At 33.4% G+C, this 20,753-nt stretch overlaps 2 protein-coding genes and 1 long non-coding RNA gene across 5 annotated transcripts in view; 2 read left to right on the top strand and 1 right to left on the bottom strand.

Moving 5' to 3' along the window:
- The window catches only part of LOC126777611 (uncharacterized), a 53,922-nt gene extending 46,369 nt beyond the window's left edge, over positions 1 to 7,553 (bottom strand). Inside the window, exons 1-2 of one of the 2 annotated variants that reach the window (XM_050500681.1) lie at positions 7,314 to 7,553; positions 44 to 88 (exon numbers count right to left, since the gene is read on the bottom strand). In XM_050500681.1, the coding sequence (XP_050356638.1) occupies positions 44 to 88; positions 7,314 to 7,371 (103 nt within the window). In that variant the 5' untranslated portion in view covers positions 7,372 to 7,553. The remainder of the gene's footprint in view (positions 1 to 43; positions 89 to 7,313) is intronic. The other variant, XM_050500682.1, reaches the window with a different exon arrangement.
- LOC126777626 (slit homolog 3 protein) overlaps positions 761 to 20,753 on the top strand; it is a 114,841-nt gene continuing 94,848 nt past the window's right edge. The window contains exon 1 of one of the 2 annotated variants that reach the window (XM_050500724.1): positions 761 to 846. In XM_050500724.1, coding sequence (XP_050356681.1) covers positions 776 to 846 — 71 coding nt within the window. In that variant the 5' untranslated portion in view covers positions 761 to 775. Of the gene's footprint in view, positions 847 to 18,345; positions 18,619 to 20,753 lie in introns of those variants that run through there. The other variant, XM_050500723.1, reaches the window with a different exon arrangement.
- On the top strand, positions 7,590 to 14,548 carry LOC126777724 (uncharacterized). The gene is made up of 3 exons (XR_007670077.1): positions 7,590 to 7,646; positions 13,856 to 13,939; positions 14,249 to 14,548. It is a non-coding gene; the product is annotated as an uncharacterized LOC126777724 (long non-coding RNA).

Genomic DNA, 20,753 nt, shown 5'->3' with positions numbered 1-20,753 from the left:
CAAATAAATATAACAATAATGCTTGGCAACAAAAATTACTTACGTGCACATGTTGGTGGTCCGCAAATGTATGGATCCTTTAACGAATCTGGAATTATAATATATGTTAAATGTTAAATTAAGAAATTGTTATTTATATATTTTAATCATCGTAATATTATTAAATTTAAGTAGAAAAATAAATATATACAGTTTATTTCTTAAATGCGATATACGCACTTTAAAAGTCTTGTTAAAACGACCGGGCTTAAAATATTTTTTTATAAGTTATACTTATACAAACAGAAATAAGAAGGACCAAGGAGGTTTATATACATCTAAATTTTAGCTATATATATAGTCTAAATCTAGATTTTATTAATATAGTTTATATTGTTAAAGTTTAGATTTCTAATTAATAAATATTTTTATTTTTACTTTCAGTCTATTCTTAATAGGCATGATGACAGTATTAAAGAAATAAGAAATAAATAATTTTAGAGATGAAAAAATTTTAAAAGGATTCTAAAAAATGATCCCATTATAATATACACATTGAGATTAATAAGATTTTTAATAAAATAAAGGTATAAAATACTGCAATCGGCCATTTTATTTGAAACACCAATTAGAGTGAATGACGTCACGCCTCTATATCTATCTATTTATCTATATTAAATTAGTTGAGTCGTTGATTATTCGCGTTTTTGTGAAGAAAATAAAACATCCAAGATCTATCAATGATGGAACAAGGTTTTGTTAAGGCAAATTCCTCTAATTTGCCCAGGATTTGTTGATGTTAGAAGAGTCTCTTTCATCAAATAAAGACTTTTGCTCATCTGAATTTCGAAATGTGAAAATTTCCTTGTAAGTACATTTTTATTTATCTTTAGTGTTATTTTAGGGTTTTTTCTGTTAACTATACAGTATTACTCGCATATGAAGAGCCCTAATATTTTTACCAGTAAGAACTTAAGACAATATTTCATTTAGCTCCACTAGTAGTGAATTTGTGAATTTACATATTTACGAATACTTCCATGTCTAAATATAACATAAATATATAATAAATCTTTATGAATCTCTGCCTCAATTTGCAATTTCTTCAAAATGTTCTGTAACTATCCTTTCTTTTAATTGCTTTTCATATTCTTCAAGAATCATCATCTTTCGTTGCTTACTTATGTATGGTCGTTCTGCTTTTGTAGATTGTTCTTCGATCTGGTTGGCATTCGAATGTATTTTTACACAGAGAGACCGCACACCAATTGTAAACTTTGGAATTAATTTTTAACCTTAGGAAATACGCAATATTTTCTGCCTTTCGTCGTTGAGTATAGGCATAATACAACATTTACTGTCGTTTATTGAGGCGTGACGTCACTTGCAGGTGCCATGACACCCGCGGGTGTTTTCGAGCGAAATTCAAAATAGGTAAATGAAAATGCAATTATTTTCGTAAACAGTTAGTTTATTACTGAAATAAAATTATTTTCAGTAATAGTAGACATGTACCTACATTAAAGAAGGTTATTTCAAAATCAGTCATCATGCCTATTCCGAGAAATTTTAGAAAAAGCCTGACATGTACTTCAATTATAATATTGACTTAATGATGTTAAGTTTCTCGTTACTGTCGTTTAGAAAAACAGTACATTTAACATGATCTATGAATAATGGGTAGATACTTATTTTAGTTATTTTGATGTCTTTATGATTGCACACTGCATATATTTATAAGAAATCATACAAAGCTCCTAAACAGTTATAATATATTGGTATAAATCCCTTATAAAAGGGATTCAGACTGCAATTTATTGTTATTTTAAGGTCCGACAAAAGAAAATGTCTATTCAGAGTTGCAGAAAATTAACCTTCGAACTTTATGTGGGAGAAACGAAATGGTAGTCCGTTTCTGTACTAAAACTCCGGTGATCCTTATCTCACCCTTGTCACAGAGGATCAGTTTGGTGTTAGTTACTCGAGTGAAAGGATAACTGTTACGCAACGTTGCTTAAAAACACAGGATACAAACGTTTAGCACACGATTATGTTTAGTCGAGTTGGGATTGTTAGATGTACGCTAATAATCAATTATTAATCTTATTTTTTTGATAAATCAATTACGAAATACGAATAGCTACGACTAAATACAAGTTAAATAAAAGACCACTTTTTTTTTTAAATGGTTAAAACATATGAAGATTTACGCTGTTTTTTTTATTATATAATTAATTATAAATACGCTGTCTTTGAGATTAATATAATGTTAACCTGGATTATTATTAATCTTGTGTCTTTGTAAATTCGTGTTCATAAATTAATTAAAGCGTTTGTATCGTGTGTAGATAATCACATTTTGACTTTGCGGTATTCAGTTTTAGTCATAATTACATTTATGTCCGTGAAACGAGCTTCAGCGATCATAAGGAAGTACTTACATTAAAAAAGGATATATATATATAAAATTATATATACTGTAGGAATATAGGAGGGTAGTAGTGCGAGGAAGTGTATTTAAAGGAGGGTGGACGGTAGACAGGTCTCTTTTTGCTTTCGTGTGTTCGGTCGATTGGTGTCATACTGTGTTATTTTTGTAATCCATTGCGATTAAGTTTGTTAGTGTCGTGTTGCTAGGGTTAGTTTTGAATTAAATTAGGAGAATTGTTGTTACATAAATTCATTAGTAAAAATTGTCGAATAGTTTGTGATTTTGTAAAATTGATTAAATTTATTATCTAGTTTTCTGTAATTTTGTTTTTAAAAAAATCCCTTCTGATCTGGTTTCTAAGAATACAGTAATAGTATGATATGACTGATTTAATATAAATATATGGATCAATAACTGATACTACTATATTAAATATAATATTATGTTAATTAAATTCATTTTATGAGTTTCTTCTTTTATCGTTTCTTACTTCCGTTTATAGAGTTTTAGATAAAATTACTTTTTAAGTATTTTGTATATTTATAGTTATTGAGCTACCCGTCTTCGGCGTTAAATTTTGTGGTCTACGGCGAATGAAAATTGTGTCGTTCGATTTCTAGGCTATACCGATTAGGTTTATCAATAAATACACGAAAAAATGTTGGTCTAAGTTAACTAATCTCTCAAGTACTTAACTAAAGTTAAATATATAATACTAGTATTCGCCCACGGCTTCGCCCACATTTTAGGGAGAGGAGTGGATATTGGGTAAAAAAAATGCCATGTCCGTCCTGGGCTTTGAAGTTGCTTCATACAGAACGTAACAGCAGAGTTACTTTCGTATTTATAATATTTATATAGATTTAGCTTCATTTAAAAATATTTAATAAAAATTCCGATGTGTTGGGAACAATTAGAGGATAGTGTTATAACAAATGTAAATCATATACATTAAATAATATAAAATAAACAGTATATATTAACAATATCAACTAATGATAATGTAGGTTTATAGTTATCATAAAATTGATAGGAATATTAGGAATATTATAATGACAGCGACGAAAACAAGTGAATCATTTATTTTAAGAGACATAATTTATTTTTATTTTCTTTATATAGGTTCACTAAACATTTTTACACGAATTCAAGATAGATTTTTATTATTATTATTTTAGTAAGTAGTGCTTATAGGCAGGGTTGTGATGATTTAAATCAGTGGTTTTTTTTATAGTGTAGGTAGGTAGGTAGACCACCTGATACTAAGTGTTCACCAACGCCCATAGACGTTGGCACTGTAAGAAATGTTAACCATCGCTTATTTCACCAATGCGCCAGCAACTTTGGGAACTAAGATGTTACCTCCTTGTGCCTGTACACTGGCTCACTCACACTTCAAACCGGAACACAACTAATCACAAGGCCATCTCACGATCAGCTCACTTATATAAGTAAGCTGTATTTTACAATTTAAAAGTATTTATATAATTTAATAAAAATATATTTTATAAGAAATAAATCGAACTAGTGTTGGAAGAAAAAAATACATAACTTTTTATTCGTAAAAAAATGCACAAGAGAGAAACTGTGAATAGAAACTAGTATAAGATTTTATTCTTATAGGAAATGCGAATGTAGAAGTTGGAAAATTCAAATAATGTAAGTGACATTACGTCGTAGTACGCTGAATTTAACATAGATGGAGATATTTTCGCTGTATCGATCTGTATATTTGAAACTTTGATATCATACGGACTTACAATAAAAGAGTTCAAAGTTCCTTTGTAAGTGATGAAAGTAGTAAAACCTAAAGCCGCTTAAGATTAAGTGGTGGTAGGGCTTTGTGCAGGCCCGTCTGGGTAGGTACAACCTACTCATCAGATATTCTGCCGCTAAGTTGAGTGAGCCAGAGTAACTACAGGTACAAGGGACATAACATCTCAGTTCTCAAGGTTGGTGGTGCATTGGCGAAGTAAGGAATGGTTATTATTTCTTACATCCCCAATGTCTATGGGCGGTGGTGACTACTGACAATGGTCAGTAGTCACCACCGACGAGCAAATAGGAAACCTAATGAGGTGTCCTATTTGCTCGTCCGCCTGCATAACATAAAAAAAAGTTTTACAAATATTTCGTAACGCTCAAAGTTGATTTATTTTTTATATATCATTTGGAATATTAGTTTTTTAAGTTACTTCATTAACCTAATTATTGTATTATGCTATCAATGTGAACGACACGATTATCTCTAACTTTCAGGGACTTTGTCATTCAGTCATTTATAAAAATATACTAGCTACCTGTCCCGTCTCCGCACGGGTGTAATGGTGTACATAAAACTGTTTTATTGAAAGATAAACATCCAAATAATATATAACAAAGTTTCATCGCAATCTTACGAACGGCTTAGAAACGCACAGAGAACAACATACAATCATTTATATATATTTACTTTGTCACAAAACAAATGTCAAACAATTTGGTCTTCGAATACGAAATAAAATGTTCAATAGTAATCTGAGTTTTACACACACAAACATATATTGAATAGAATAAAAAAAATATATGAATGGTAGCGTAAGCATTGCACATAGTGAAAATATGAATACCTTGTGCCGTCGTATGGAAATCCTTGTTGAATGTGGAATGATTGAGTATTGAAATCCGTCGACACGGAATAATCACCCTACCGGCATCGAGGAATTGAGAAATAACAATACAATACGGAGCGGTTTGTACAAATCGGCAATAGTTCTTGCTCACGGCCTTTTTTTATTCTTTTTCACGAATACGATCAAAACAATTTTCGAATGTAAATCCGGGCAACATTTTATAGATATATCTTTCTATCTATCTTAAATTTCTTTATATTTTTAACTATAATATAAAGAATGTAAGTATTTTTGGTGTCTCTAGAGTAAGTTATTAATTATCAAGTTATCAACAAAGCTATAAAAATAAGGGTTTTTTTTTACAAAACGGATATAGTTTATTGTCGTGAGCTTTAAAAGTAATCAAAATTTCAGCTTGACCGCTTAGCTGAGACTGGATTATACCCATAAATAGTAACGTTAATTTAAATAAGAACTTTTACTCATAACAAGAAATAAAGTGCATTTGACTATCCCAGAAAGCTAAGACCTGTGAGAAATTATGTCATGTATCTACGTAGGTTCACTATGAATACAAAAAAATAAAATATTTATATTATAAAAATGACTGTACATAGCTTAAAAATAAAAATATTATAAACTATGCTAATATTATAAAAGCGAAAGTAACTCTGTCTGACTGTTATACTTTTACGCCTGAACTACTGAACCGATTTGGATGAAAGTTGGTATGAAACAAACTTGAACCCCAAGGAAAGACATAGACAATTTTATTATACCAAACATCTAAACAAAAAATCGAGGGCGACGCCGCGGGCGATAGTATATAATATAATATAAATTTTAAATACACAAACGTGTATAGCACATTAGATTGAAATTAAAAGAACATCGTTATACGTCGTTATTTCGTGTTAAAACAAATTAACATCCATATAAAAATGAGATAAAAGTACGATAAGTAAAGAAATTATTAATTTTCATTAAATTTAAACGAGAGTTAATGGAAATACTTGTTTTGACAAGAACCAGCGCTGAAGTAAATAAATTAATTGCATACTTCACGTGCATAATAGATATCTGTTTAACCTAATTAGTGGATAGTTATCAATATATCGTAATATTTGCACCGGATATAGGATGAACTATGAGCATGTAGTAATTAAATATTATTACGATATAAATAACTTATTAATTTCCTATCTTAACTGGTTTATTAGAATAATAAGTTATAATCGAATTTTGGCGACTCGGTAAATTGCTTGGCGTCTGATTCTTTGTCTATTGTTTGTTTAGTCTTCATTATTCTATTCGACTTAATTTTTTCTTTTGGGATGTGTTAAAATTCCGTAACAGCCTGTGAATGTCCCACTGCTGGGCTAAAGGCCTCCTCTCCCCTTTTGAGGAGAAGGTTTGGACCTTATTCCACCACGCTGCTCCAGTGCGGGTTGGCGGAATACACGTGTGGCAGAATTTCAGCGAAATTATACACATGCAGGTTTCCTCACGATGTTTCCTTTCACCGTATAAAGGACGAGATGAATAATTATAATTACAAATTAAGCACATGAAAATTCAGTGGTGCTTGCCCGGGTTTGAACCCACGATTATCGTTTTAAGATTTACGCGTTATTACCACTGGGCCATCTCGGCTCTTATTATATTCGTATTAAGATTATTTGGCTAAAATGTTTCAGTGGTTTATATTGATTTCCATATTTTTAAAGTGAATCTGAAATGCCTAAATGATAAAGAATATTCGCTAATAAAAGATTTTAGATAAATGGAAAGTATATTTTAGTTATTTATAAAAAAATAAAGTTATATTTGCATATGGTATTTGTATTTAATATAATTGAAGAGAATCGATTTTCAACTTGTGTTGGTGCAATATTTTTGCTGAAAACAATAAAAGTTTATAGCGTAATAAAATTTTACACTTCAATTTCCATTGTAAAAATGTCGATTTTTTTATATCCACTGATTTTGTTATGATCTGATTCAAATTATTAACCAAATATAAATAATCTATATACTATTTTAAACAAAAATATTGCATAAGATATACAACATATTAAGAATATTTTTTTATTATTTTTATAGTTTTAATATCAAAATATGGTACTTATACTTTAAATATATAGTATGGAACAACGATATATAAGGAAGCAATTAAATAAATCACAAACAAATGTGGTCTAATACTTCCTATATAGTCGATAGTTATTCGGACATTAAATTCATATTAATGAGAAACAAAAGAAAAAATAATGATATAAAAGTTAACATACTTCCCGATGCACGTACACTTGCAATGCACAGACACACAAATATCACACACCAATTCATTTTGTCGGTCACAAATCAAACCATTATTCAGCTTCGCGTACCGCCGTCACTCTTCAAATGACGAAAATCTCATTGAGTATCGAGGGTCGTTGTAGGGTCAAAGTAAACACTATTATCGCTCATTTATCTTAACGGAACACGCATTCTGTTGGATAGAATTTTATAATTTTGTAATGAATATTGTCTCTAAACATCAATGATCGCACTGCTAGGGATCTGACGGGACGTTGTCGGAAATACCGGATCGCGTTGCGTTCAATGTAATTTGATAAACGGTATGTCTTTAATGCATTTATTTTGTTTGTTTGTATCAGCTAAAATAATAATAGTGGGGTCGGGTAAACTCGAGAAATGTTGCTAATATGAATTAGATTATGTGCTACATCTTTAAATGTATATAATCGTTTGTTTATATTAGATAACGTTTTTTTACCATTGAGTCAATATAATAGATAATTAGTTATGTTCAATGATAAGCTTTTTTCCAGTGTATTATGAACATCCTATTTAAAAGTAATTTTCATCGTTTTTAGATATATTTTGTGAATTGTTAGTGGTTTCTTTGTAGCAAAAGATACGTGTACATCGGAAAAGAACGCTCATTAGTCGTGTTTAACATAGAAATTTTAGCCAATAGTTGCTGCGTATTTGCTTCTATTTGCTGCCTACCATGTGCCTACCACGTGGTATCCTAAACAGGCAGTAACTTTGACCACCATTTCAAACTTATATACCTACTGACAGTCCGTTTCGATGAATATAATTAGATGTTACTGATTTAATGGTATGTGGTCAGTAAGTTAAACATTTAGTGATTGTTTTATTTTCATTTCGTTTTTTTTTTATTTGCATGCAATCTTTATATTTTCAAGCGATTGTTATTTGTATTCATGATATAGAAACTATGTTTTTTTATAGAATAGGAAGGCGGACGAGCATATGGACCACCTGATGGTAAGTGGTCATCAACGCCCTTAGACATTGGCATTGTAAGAAATGTCAACCATCGCTTACATATCCAATGCGCCACCAACCTTGGGAACTAAAATTTTATGTCCCTCGTGCCTGTAATTACACTGACTCACTCACCCTTCAAACCGGGACACAACAATATCAACTACTGCTGTTTTGCGATAGAATATCTGATGAATGGATGGTACCTACCCTAACGAGCTTGCACAAAGCCAGTAGAAAATGTTTATATAAATATCTGTTTCGTTGAAATCTGTTCACACCTGGCCAGTCTTCAACATATTGTTATCAATAGAACTTTGTTCGGTTATCAATAACTAGTCATCATAATGTATTTGTACTCGTTTATCAATGTAATATTTATGTACATATGTACACTAGATTCACGTCTCGGTTTCACCTATGTCATACAGTTCGCTTCGTATATTTTTTCCTTATTATTATTTGTATATTTTCTAGAGGTATTTTTGTTTCGTATTTAAAGAAAAGAAACATATTCTTACTATTTACTAGATATATTTTTTATATTAAATGCACAATAAGTTCGTAAGTAAATATAACTCAATTTATTTTAATAGTTCACTAAAGTAAGAGACAGTTTCTGTTAAAATGTAACAAATACATTTACTTAATGTGTATATAAAGTCTGAGAGTATATAACTTAATACTACTGCTATATTTTCATTATTATTGCATTTAATTTTTTTCTATCTTATCGTCGCTACGGAATTACATAGAAATTTGCCATATTAGTTTGCATAATGTTTCGCTCAATGACGTTACTTTGTTTGTAACGTTCATCAATAAACATGCCATCTAGAAAAATATTTAAATTATAATTAAATCATTATATATTATTTCTATGTATATATATAGATATAGATTAAGTGTTGTACAAAAATTTATATTTTAAGATTGTTTTAAAAACTGTTTTTTTTACTCGTACGCTCGCACGCTTAATGATTTAACATTAAAACTAGAAAGAAAGAAGACGTTATCTCTTAACTAGAAGCCAAGTGAAACATGAGTGTAAAGTTTGAAAATTTTATGTACTTTTGGACATAACGTGATGAATCGTGACTGAACTGTTTTTCAAACATATAAAATATACAAATATATTTTTTAAAGGCAAGACGTGTGGTTCCTCTTACGACAGACTTTCCAGGTTCCAATTTTTACCATCGAGTATCGTAAGACTCATCGTCAGTGGAGTTTTGTACAGCGCACCCATCAATTGAGCTGCCTCGTAACCACCCATATGATGGTGGCGAACTAATCCACCAAATCCGAAGGAGATTGGTGTCAGGTTTAAGAAACTTTGTGGTATTATACAATCAATAGCATACGTGGTGATATATGAATAGTATGTTTTCAGAAATTTTATAGATATTTTTGTAAACAATCTTCATACCTAAGTTTTTTTCTCATGAATTAGTTTCAAAAATGGAATGAAATATGGAATCATAATGTATTCCATGTTTGTCTTCAAACTTATTATATTGTGATTGGGGTTACCCAGTAGAAGTAATATAGTACTGCGAAAATTTTTGAATACCACTACCGAATGAGTACTGCTGGTCAGATAGCTTTATTGTTCTCTGCTGTTTTAAATAGACCAAGCCTTATTAAGTATCTAAAGAAATAAAAACTATAGCGCGATTTAAAAGACAACTAGCGCTATCTATTAACGAAAAGAAAAATTAACATAACATTCGATATAATTAATTTGATTTGATCTTGACCATATTGTGATACAAAATTTGCTAATTTTTATCTAAGACATATCAGTGTAGTAGATTTAAATGACAGGTGGAGTAAAGATAAATAAACAACTCTGATCCTGGATTTACGTGAAATTCTTTGGTCTAGAATTCTAGTAAAAAAATCTGTAATATCGGCGAAACTGTTATCAGAATTTTAAATCGCAAGTCGCATTAAGTATTTCTATGGATTGTTTATCTTCACTTCAACCATTTGTATACACTATAGTAAGAATTTTCTCTTAATATCAAGTAAGATTTGTATTAATTGATTGGTATAGATATGCGCGTATGTTACGGATCGCTTCTTCGCTTTAATCATGTTTATCCAATCGAATGCTTCTGATGCACTTCAGATGTGGTTTCCACTTAATTAAACCGTAATATTATATACTCGATAATATTCTTAAATGTAATATTAATTATAGAATATTTTGCTAGAGGTTTTACGCATTCTCTCTGAGTGAGACCAGATATCATATTGTAAGACTAAGTCAGATTGTAATATATAATATTAGATGTGATACAAATTATTATTAAATATTACTGAAGACTAGCTATCATTTTTTTTATATTAATCAATAATAATCTATATTTTTAATCTGGCAATAAGAACATTGACAGATACTCTTTATGGCGGGAAACAAATAGGCTTTGAATTCTCTTTACGAGCATTGCGGATTCCGTGTTGTGATCTAGTTTTTTACAATATATAGATATTGATGCTTAGCGACAAAATAACACTGACTGTTATTTTACCGATAAACTTCGATAAATGATATTCCTGTGTTACAGTTTGAAGGGCGAGTAAACCAGTGGAATAACAGGTAAAAGGGACATAAATCTTAGATCCCATCGTTCAATTTATTGCCTTCGTAAGGAATGATGAATGTGAATGAATGATTAATATTTCTAACAGTGAAAACGTCTATAACTAGTGGTCTATTGCTCGTCAGATTCTGTTCAAAATGAATTGATAAAAATTATAATATGATTCATTATATATTTCGGTCTAAGTACTTACTTATTGCTGCTGTTTCACATTTAAAGTTAATAATTCATATTTCATTTAATAAAAATTAGGGCGCCGTTTTGTGTTATCTGTACTAAAAGGGCGTACTGACAGTAATAATAAACAAAATTTAGGCAGTTACAATTTATATTATAATAAATACTCAATATTTAAATGATAAATTTCATTAATAATATAAATGAGGACGGCTTAACATCACATCGTCATAAAATATAATAATAATAATATTTTATTCCACTGAAAAAACTCATATATAAAAAACAAGACATGACCACTGTTTTTGTAGGGTGCCCCCGTGACACAGACAATGTCGACGGATCTCCTCCTGCGCCTGGTCATGGAACTCTTCCCCCATCCAGGTGAGAATGTCCCTCCACAGATGGTCCCTCGCTCCATGATTGACGACACAGTGGCTCCACCACTGATCACGGAGCGGGAGATGGAGGTTGCCTTCGACCGCTTGAGGCCCAAAAACACTGCGCCGGGCCCAGACGGGATTCCAGGGCGTGTTCTATGTGACGCTCTGGAATACCTAGGCGTAAGGCTTCGGGAGCTGTTCGACCAATGTCTGTGCAGCGGACAGTTTCCGAAGCCTTGGAAAGAGGGAAAGTTGGTCCTGTTGCCAAAGCAAGGTCGACCGCCAGATTCTTCCTCGGCATACAGGCCGATTGTGCTGCTGAACGAGACGGGCAAATTCTTCGAAAAAATTTTCGCTGCCCGTCTTATTCAGCAACTCGACGAGGTGGGGCCGGGTCTGTCAGAGGCTCAGTACGGGTTCAGGGCGGGTCGATCAACTATCGACGCCCTGGATGCCCTGAAAACCCGGACCACGGACGAGGGCCCGAGGGGACGTAGTTATAGCAGTATCGATAGATGTTGCGAACGCCTTCAATAGTCTTCCTTTCGAGACTATTGGGGAGGCACTCCGATACCACGGGGTGCCTTCCTATTTTAGGAGGCTGTTGGGGGCATACCTCCAGGACCGGGTAGTCCTCTGGGAGGGGGGCGATGGGCGTCTTGTCCTGCGTCGGGTAGGCTGTGGCATTCCACAGGGGTCAGTTCTCGGCCCAATTCTGTGGAACGTTGGCTTCGACTGGCTCCTGCGTACATCCGTCCTTACCAGAATGGGGGTGTTGTGCTATGCGGACGACACTCTCATCACGGCGACAGGGCGGAATTATCAGGAGGCGGCTCGCCTGGCCGAAGTCGGTACGTCGCTCACAGTGGACCGCATAGGAATGTTGGGCTTGAGGGTCTCCATCTCAAAAACGGAGGCCCTCTTATTCCACGGTCCACGTCGAGGCCCCCCTCGAGGGGCGTTTATCACCGTCCAGGGGACGGTGATTAAGGTGCAGGCCAACATGAAGTATCTGGGCCTGACCCTGGACGGAAGATGGAGCTTCGGGCAGCATTTTGTCCAACTTGGCCCGAAGCTCATCAACGCTGCTGCTGCCTTAAGCCGGCTCCTACCAAATGTAGAAGGGCCGGAAACGCCATGCCGGCGATTATACGCCGGTGTTGTGCGGTCCATGGCTCTGTACGGTGTTCCCATCTGGGTGGACGCTCTCACCGCTCGGAACAAGGTTCTCTTGCGAAGGCCACAGAGAATCATAGCGGTAAGGGTGATACGCGGATATCGTACGGTGTCGTGGACGGCGGCAACACTTCTCGCGGGCGATCCGCCTTGGGAGCTCCAGGCGGAGGTGCTCGCGGAAGTGTACCGGTTCCGGGCGGAAGTGAGGTCGCGTGGCGACCGTCCAGGGTTGGAGGAGGTGCTGCGAATCAGGACTCTCGCCCAGCAAGCCCTGATTCGCAGGTGGGAGGAGGATCTGAGGTTCCCATCAGCAGGCTTTGCGACAGTGGAGGCGATCCGTCCCCACTTGAGTCGCTCGGTAACGAGAAATTCGGCACACTGACCTTCAGACTGACTCAGGTGCTTACTGGACATGGGTGCTTCGGTAAGTACCTGCACGGAATAGTCAGGCGGGTAACGCCCTCCTGCCACGAGTGTGGTGCGCCTACGGACACGGCATGCCACTCTCATATAAACAAGACAAAAGACAAAAATAGATTGTGCATTTATGATAATTACAAATTGCTATTTTATCAGATAAATTTGTTTATTCACAAATATGTAAGCGTAATATTTTGATTGGAGGTAAGGCTTTGTGCAAGCCTGTCTGGGTAAATACCACCCACTCATTACATATTCGACCGCCATATAATATGGATGTGTTCCAGTTTGAAGGGTGAGTGAGTCAGTGTGACTACAGCAAGTTACACTAGCTCATTCGTCCTTCAAACCGAAACGCAACAATACTAATCATTGCTGTTTAGCAGTAGAACAATAGATTTAGAGGTAATCTTAGCGAGAAATAAAGCAGTTTTCATTACTTCTTAATTTTTATACGTGCAAATTAAAAATGTATATTAATATTCAGAATTGAGGACTGAGAATATTGGAATATTGTTAAATCAGTATTCAATGAATTTCGGTAATATAGTTTAATCGTTTGTTGTTCTGTAAATCGGTAATTGAATATTCAGAACTGATTAAACTGTGTCACTTAATTGTCATTCAGTCAGTACGGGCATGGATTCAAAGCATTATATGACATCATTACACTTGCCTAATGTAAGATTAGGCCATTTAGTCCAGTTTATTTGGTAATTAGGATTCATTAATTAATCATTTTTTTTGTTGCATCCTTTTCTATAGCAATCCATCGAATCTAATTCCAATCGAACAAGGAGTACAGATACACAAGTCTAGGTTTATAATTCACATGATTTGCTAAAAGCTGTAAGTATTATGCATTGCAAGCAGATTTTGATTAATATAATATTTTTTTTTACAATACGACATTCTTTCACTTTATTACTTATATCCATTTAATAATTTAAAAATTTTCGACATAAAAATTTTAATAAGCTCATAATAAATAACTGCCTCGACCTACTCTAGATTAATAATATCGTTGATTTATAGTGGTTGTTTAACTATTGTGCTGCTGTTTGGACTGGGAACCTGTTAAGTAATTTTTCATAATGTATGCAAGGAACTTACTTATTATATTTATTACAAAAAAATAATGGGTAGTGTTTTTTCCAGAATCTCAACCAATTTCAGCTTCTGAGTACATTCTCAAGACAAGCCAAATGCACAGGAAATATTATAGTGTGAGCTAGCACAGGTGCGCAATCTATTCACTTACTTTCATAATCCGATGGGACGGCAAATGCAACACGACCGGAAGAAGTTTAGAAGCAGGACCAACGGCTTTACGTGCTTTCCGAAGCACGAGTGTACACAATTCCAATTTAGAGACTCAAGGCTGCTACTGAGAAGATTGTACATAATTGTGTATATAACGCATTTTTAACACATAGAATAAATTGTCACGAAATTTCATCAACTGCATTTTTATTTTCACCCACCGACACAAATATTTATTTACAAGTTCAGCACACGTTCCATATTGAAAAAATAAATAAAAAGCTGGAAAAATTGTAGCGCCTGACAATTTATTACGTGCAAATTGCCTTAATCAAAGAAATACTATGTTTTAACTTGTTAAAAATTCTTTCTTACAAATGTTATTAATAAAAAATTATATATATATTTTTTATGTATATAAGAAGTTGAGTTCAAATATCAAATAAAAATTAATGAATGTTGTAGTAATAATGGTTATGAACAATTAATTAATTAATGCATTATTTAATCGTGAATTACGTTTTGTACTAATGCAACAGATGCGAGGCACTCTGCCCACGGTTTGAATCCTGATTGTTTTGTTAGTGCTTATTCATTAGCCTGAACGTGGGTATGACCTAGATTCCATAGAGTGGCAAATAACAAGGCTTTTTAATTAAAAAAAAATAAAGCATTTCGATACATATTTTTAGAAGTTACTTAAATGTTATTCTTTTGCAAAGATGTGAAGACTTAAAAGTAGAAATTGAAAATTATAAATCAAAAAGTGATTTATGATTTGTATTAATTTAGCCAAGGATTTATTTTATGCTTAATTTTTGAAGTAAAAACTTCACAAGGCGTTGCGCTGGTTTATCGAAGGTGATAGACTTGTGGCTTCGAGTCACCGACATGCTAATGCTAATATAATGAAATCATTGAAAGTACAAATAATTGAAGCTATTGTAGAAATTAATGAAGGTAATAATTATTGAAATTTATGTAAATACTAACTGTATATATAAATAATATAAGTGTATTTTAACTATTATTTATTTAAATTAAGCTGTATTGATATTTTGTACCGAGTTTTCGACATACTGTGTATTTGATGTATAAAAAGCTATATAATACAAATATGTGGAAATTGGACAAAGATATTTAACAATTTCAAGTTTTCAATTCTATTCTTCTTTTTTTAACGTGAAATATCTATTAGCTGCACCTTGAGGGTAAGGCCATTTACTCATATGCCGCGACGGCAAACGGCATGGCGCTCTGTTATGCCGTTGCCCCCTCTCCGCCGCCGTTTTTACTTTCTTGTGTATACATACGTGGCGAGTAATTTTATTTTTTAGGTAGGTGGACGATAAGTATATAATTCGTTCCTTTGTATTATTATAACAATGAGAAATATATATGTATTTTATTAACGAAACTCGGTTTTTATTTATTTTACTTCATACTTATTTATAGTTCTGTTTTTAATTATAAATATTTTAAATAACCATTAATTTCCATGTTGCTGGACATCGTGGTACGTTGTTAATAGGTTGACGTCTTTGTGTTGGAGATATTAATCAAATTTAATCAGACAGATGATATAGCTTGTATTGTATTGAGAAAATTACAGGCACAAGGGACATAAAATCTTAGTTCCCAAGGTTGGTGGCGCATCAGTGATGTAAGCGATGGTTAACATTTCTTACAATGCCAATGTCTATGGTCGTTGGTGACCATCAGGTGGCCCATATGCTCGTCCACCTTCCTATTTTATATAAAAAAGAGCATGTCTGTATATTATGCCGAAATACGTGTCAGCTTATTTTTCGTTTCTACATTACTTCTTCTTTCTTAGTCGGTACGTTCTTGGCAGAGCGGTCGTGGTCATGAAGTGGTGGCTGATGTTATTCTCTTCAGGATGTTACGCCATCTCTCCCTGTCAACTGTCATCCTAGAACACTTGTCCAATGGTTCGCCCATCGCAGACTGATTTGAACCATCGCGCAGTTGTGATCCGAGGTCGAGGAAATCTTATTAGATTTAAATATTTATAACAGAGTCAATATTTAAATCTTGTTAGATTTAAATATTTATGACAGACTCCTCGATACATTGTAAGTCTGTAAGCATTGATTGGGAAGTCACTGGTCGCAAAGATGGGGGTTTCCTAGTTTAGGAGTACAAGGCCTCTTTCATGTATGTGACGTGTTGTAACCCATTAAATAAATTATTATTATTATGTTAATGTTACTATGATTTTATTTGGTAAATTAAAATATATAAGAAATAAGACTGCCACACAATACCGCCATCTTTATTATTTAAAGAAATATATGTCCCTCGGGATGATAATTTTAACGATACACTATACATCCAAATATGTTTCAGAATTTGTAAGTTATAGTGGAATAAAGAAACTACATACATACATGAAAACATAACACTCCTTGTCTGGGCCGTCGGGTAAAAATTGAACCGACATAACTGTCGAGAGTCACGTGGGCAAACACTCGTATGCACAGCTTGTATTTACATGTGTAAACTTTTTATTTACAATTCATTTCTAATTTGGATTTGAAGGAAATAACCGTGAGAAGTGAACTCGTGAAAGACTTATTTTATTTGAGTAAGAAAATTCAGACATACATCTGCAGTTCTATAGATTAGCATCGTTGTAGAAATGTAGATGAAGCACCAAATCATTTTGCCTTAACGAGAGCTTATTCCTTTGACCAGCGAAATAATTACGGAATTTAATTTCCTTTTTAGTTATATACAGATTGAGTAATTAGATAGATGGACAGTTATATACTTTTTATTTAACCTTTATATAACGTACATCTAATGAAAAATATTTCTTCGAGTTACCTTATCTTATATATATTTAAATGTCTGTTTTGAATACAAAAAAGGGAAATCTTATAAAATAATATTTTATGTTTTAAACATTAACACAATAACTCAATTTTTCAGAAGAAATATTAAAAGTGTTGTTTTTATATTGTGTTATAATACAATTAGACTTGATATTGTTTAAAATGTAATTGAATTACTAAAAACGAAAGCTGAACAATTTTTTTATTGAATGTATGTAACACATTTTTTACGTTTACGTAACAAAACATTATTGGCAATATCATGACAACAAAAATTTTCTGGAATTCTATTCATGTTGCTAGCAACATATATATATATATATATATATATATAGCGTTTAGATATTTCGTATTGCTTAAGTAGCTACAGTTGCTTATAATTAATTACTTATATAGACAATAGCAATGTAGCGTAAGCTAAGTAAGGATTTATTTTAAGTCTAGTATAGTGCTTAAATGCACTTAACAAAGTCCACATTCAAACTTTAAGGCGACATTAGCGCGATCCAGCCAGGACATCTAATTAGGACTCACAGCGACGATTTCATTACGAATGTATGAAGCAGACCAAGACGTGGCTTGCAAACACACGACCCTACGTACAATGCTCCTTCCTTCCAACTCACCGACTAGTCTAGCGTGACACCCACGGCATTATCGTCCAGTCATAGCAACGTACAATCCTCTATGCACACAGAGACAACCGCGTTTCAAATTATACCGGACGAAGTAAACCCTAGCACTTGCAGCGGACGGCAAAAAGTCGAAACGTGTGGGACTGCAGACGAACTTGTTTCTCCATACAAGGTCCTCCTCGACAAGTCGCTTCCCAACGCACCAGCTCACATAATATTGTTAGCCGCCGCCGATAGCTTTTTATGTCCGATGCATTATTCGATACTCATTTAAAATTCTAACATGAACTTATAAAGAAAGCTCGCCATTTCCAAGCGGTCCCCTGCTGTCGTCGGTCGTCTTTAACAGTTCTGTTATATTGGGACGAGTTTATTGGTGTTTTATTGCCTATATTACGCAAAATCGCTTTGGGAGGCAGCGCCGGCAATAGGCGCCCACGCGCGAAAATTGCGGGGGCGAACGCTAGAGGCTTCACGCATTCAAACGTGCGCGCGCGACGATACACACGCGCCTATAAAAACCTTTTTTAAGTCGAAAAATATAAACACGACACTAAAAGACCATAATTTTGAAAAACCGGTTTATAGTCTGTGCTGTGTTCCAAAGATAAGGCTTAAAGGATTCATAGTTCATAGTGCTGTCAATGACACGAATTTGTGATCGATGTTTATGAATGGAGTTCGATGTGACGTCATGCATAGTGTTGTGACTGTGTGCGCTGCGGTTCGGAGCGTCAATTTGTTGACAATGCGTGATCATTAGACTGGAAAGGTGAGTGTGGTGGCTTATATGTTGAGGCAATAGTGAGCCAGTGTCATTTATTAGAGGCCAAACAAGCTGTAGTTAGTAACTTATTAGAGGTAATCAATTTCATTTTAAGGGACAGGAAACCGTATGAGTTTTGATCATTATCATTTTTCTAACACGTTTAACATAAACATATGTTGATTTGTGGTTTCCAAAGGTTTTGGATGTGAATCGATTAATTCATAATGTCAAGCGCAGATGGTGCCGTGGGTGGGTAACTAGTTATGTTTCGAAAATGATAATCAATAACTTCTCATTCATTCACATGGCATACACAAAAGGTGTAAGATACTTAGTAGAAATTATTGAATTTTTAAATTAAATCTCATAGTCTTTTAATTTGAATCCGCGTACAATAAATGTGAGTTTATCACTAGTCTGAAGTTTGACTCTTGAAATTTATCTATCTATGGTTGAAAACCATAACAAATATGATTTTATAAATTAAAAACCATACGATATCACATGTAGTCATCTTGTAATATATTATTGTTTTTTAATCTTACCGTATTTTTATTAGTTAAATATAAAAAAAATTTAGTAAAATCAAATTTTGTCATCCATAGCAAGTTAAAATATTATATAAATTTTGTAAGCTGTCACAGGTATGTATTTAAATTATACAAGTAATTTAATAACTTATCTCATCCATACTGTTTCTATGAGTATAAAACCCACACATGCGAACAAAATATTTGAATGAAAGCGTGGGTGAACAGACCGAATGTCGCGACATTTCGAAATTAACTTTGTAATCCAACTCTAAACTATATCTTCTCTACATCTATTACAATAAAGTTCAAAATCGTTCAACAAATATTAAATATTAAGCTATTTTTTACTTTTAAATTATTCATACAAATAACAACTAAATGGGGCCCATTGACAATTACAAAGTTACAAGATTCTTGTTGAAAAGTAAAAGTTTGATTGAACATGTATTTAATACCTAAGTTATGTTAAGGGATGAACGAATGAACGAAAGAAATATTAAGAAATGAACATGACTGAAACTCTTTTGTCGATAATATTGATATTGTAAGCATAAAATGCCTTAAAGTTACAAATACCTAATGCTAATAACACGTTCATTGTAATATATTCATATCTTTATTAATCTAATCAAGTTATAATATTAGAATGTTATTTTAGGTTCTATGTTCTAAAGATAATGTTAGTAAAATTTATATCTTGTACTTTCATCTGAAAACAAAGAATGAGGCGAAAGTTAGACATTTTTTTAATTAAAACGAATAACATGTTCTTGAGAAGTTTTTCATTAAAATCTGCCATGAAATATTATTTCGACTAAAATATTATGTAATTTGTATTTATAATACATCCGTATCGAAGGTGAAGGAAAACATCGTTAGGAAACCTGCATGTGTCAGATAAAAATCTTAGTTAGACAGTATCTACTAGCCCGCATTGCTTCAAATCATCTCTACAATAGGGGACGAGGCCTTAGGCCAGCAGTAGGGAATTTACAGGCTATTGCTTTACTAACAGTGATATTGAAGACATTTAAATTAAATTTATTTGCTCCGTCGGTCTACGTAAAAAGTTGCAGAGCCTGAGGATTTTGGTTTAAATATCTGATTAAAAAAACAAAAGTTACTAGGTCTTAAAAATTACCAGTAGAAGTTCGAAGTTGGTTCACTCCCGTTTTTCGAAAAGCACGTTTGTACTGCATTTGATCTCTCTCCGCTGGGTTGCCATCCCATCGACTTATGAGAATGAGGGAATACGGAGGTCCCCTGTGTCTGTACTTATAATATGTGTATGTGTATCTGCTGTGCTAATTGGCTAATCCGAGTTGATTATGGCCGCCGTGGTCGCACGTTGTATGATTTCATACCTAAATCCGTCTGCACATCCAATGCGATGGAATAAATTACTGCCTAATGTTACTGATTACCAGAATTAGTAAATAATGTAATTATTAGTTTTTTTTTTATATTTATGTACACACTTTTACCTATTCAATAACATACAAAATCTTAAAGTAACTTGATATTAAATACTAAATTATGGCTACATCTTAATTCATGTATGGGATTATAAAATACTAGTTTTCGCCCGCGGCTTTGCCCACGTGT

Source organism: Nymphalis io, chromosome 23, assembly GCF_905147045.1.
Source record: "Nymphalis io chromosome 23, ilAglIoxx1.1, whole genome shotgun sequence".
Lineage (NCBI taxonomy): Eukaryota > Metazoa > Arthropoda > Insecta > Lepidoptera > Nymphalidae > Nymphalis > Nymphalis io.
This window is presented reverse-complemented; position numbering and strand designations above follow the sequence as displayed.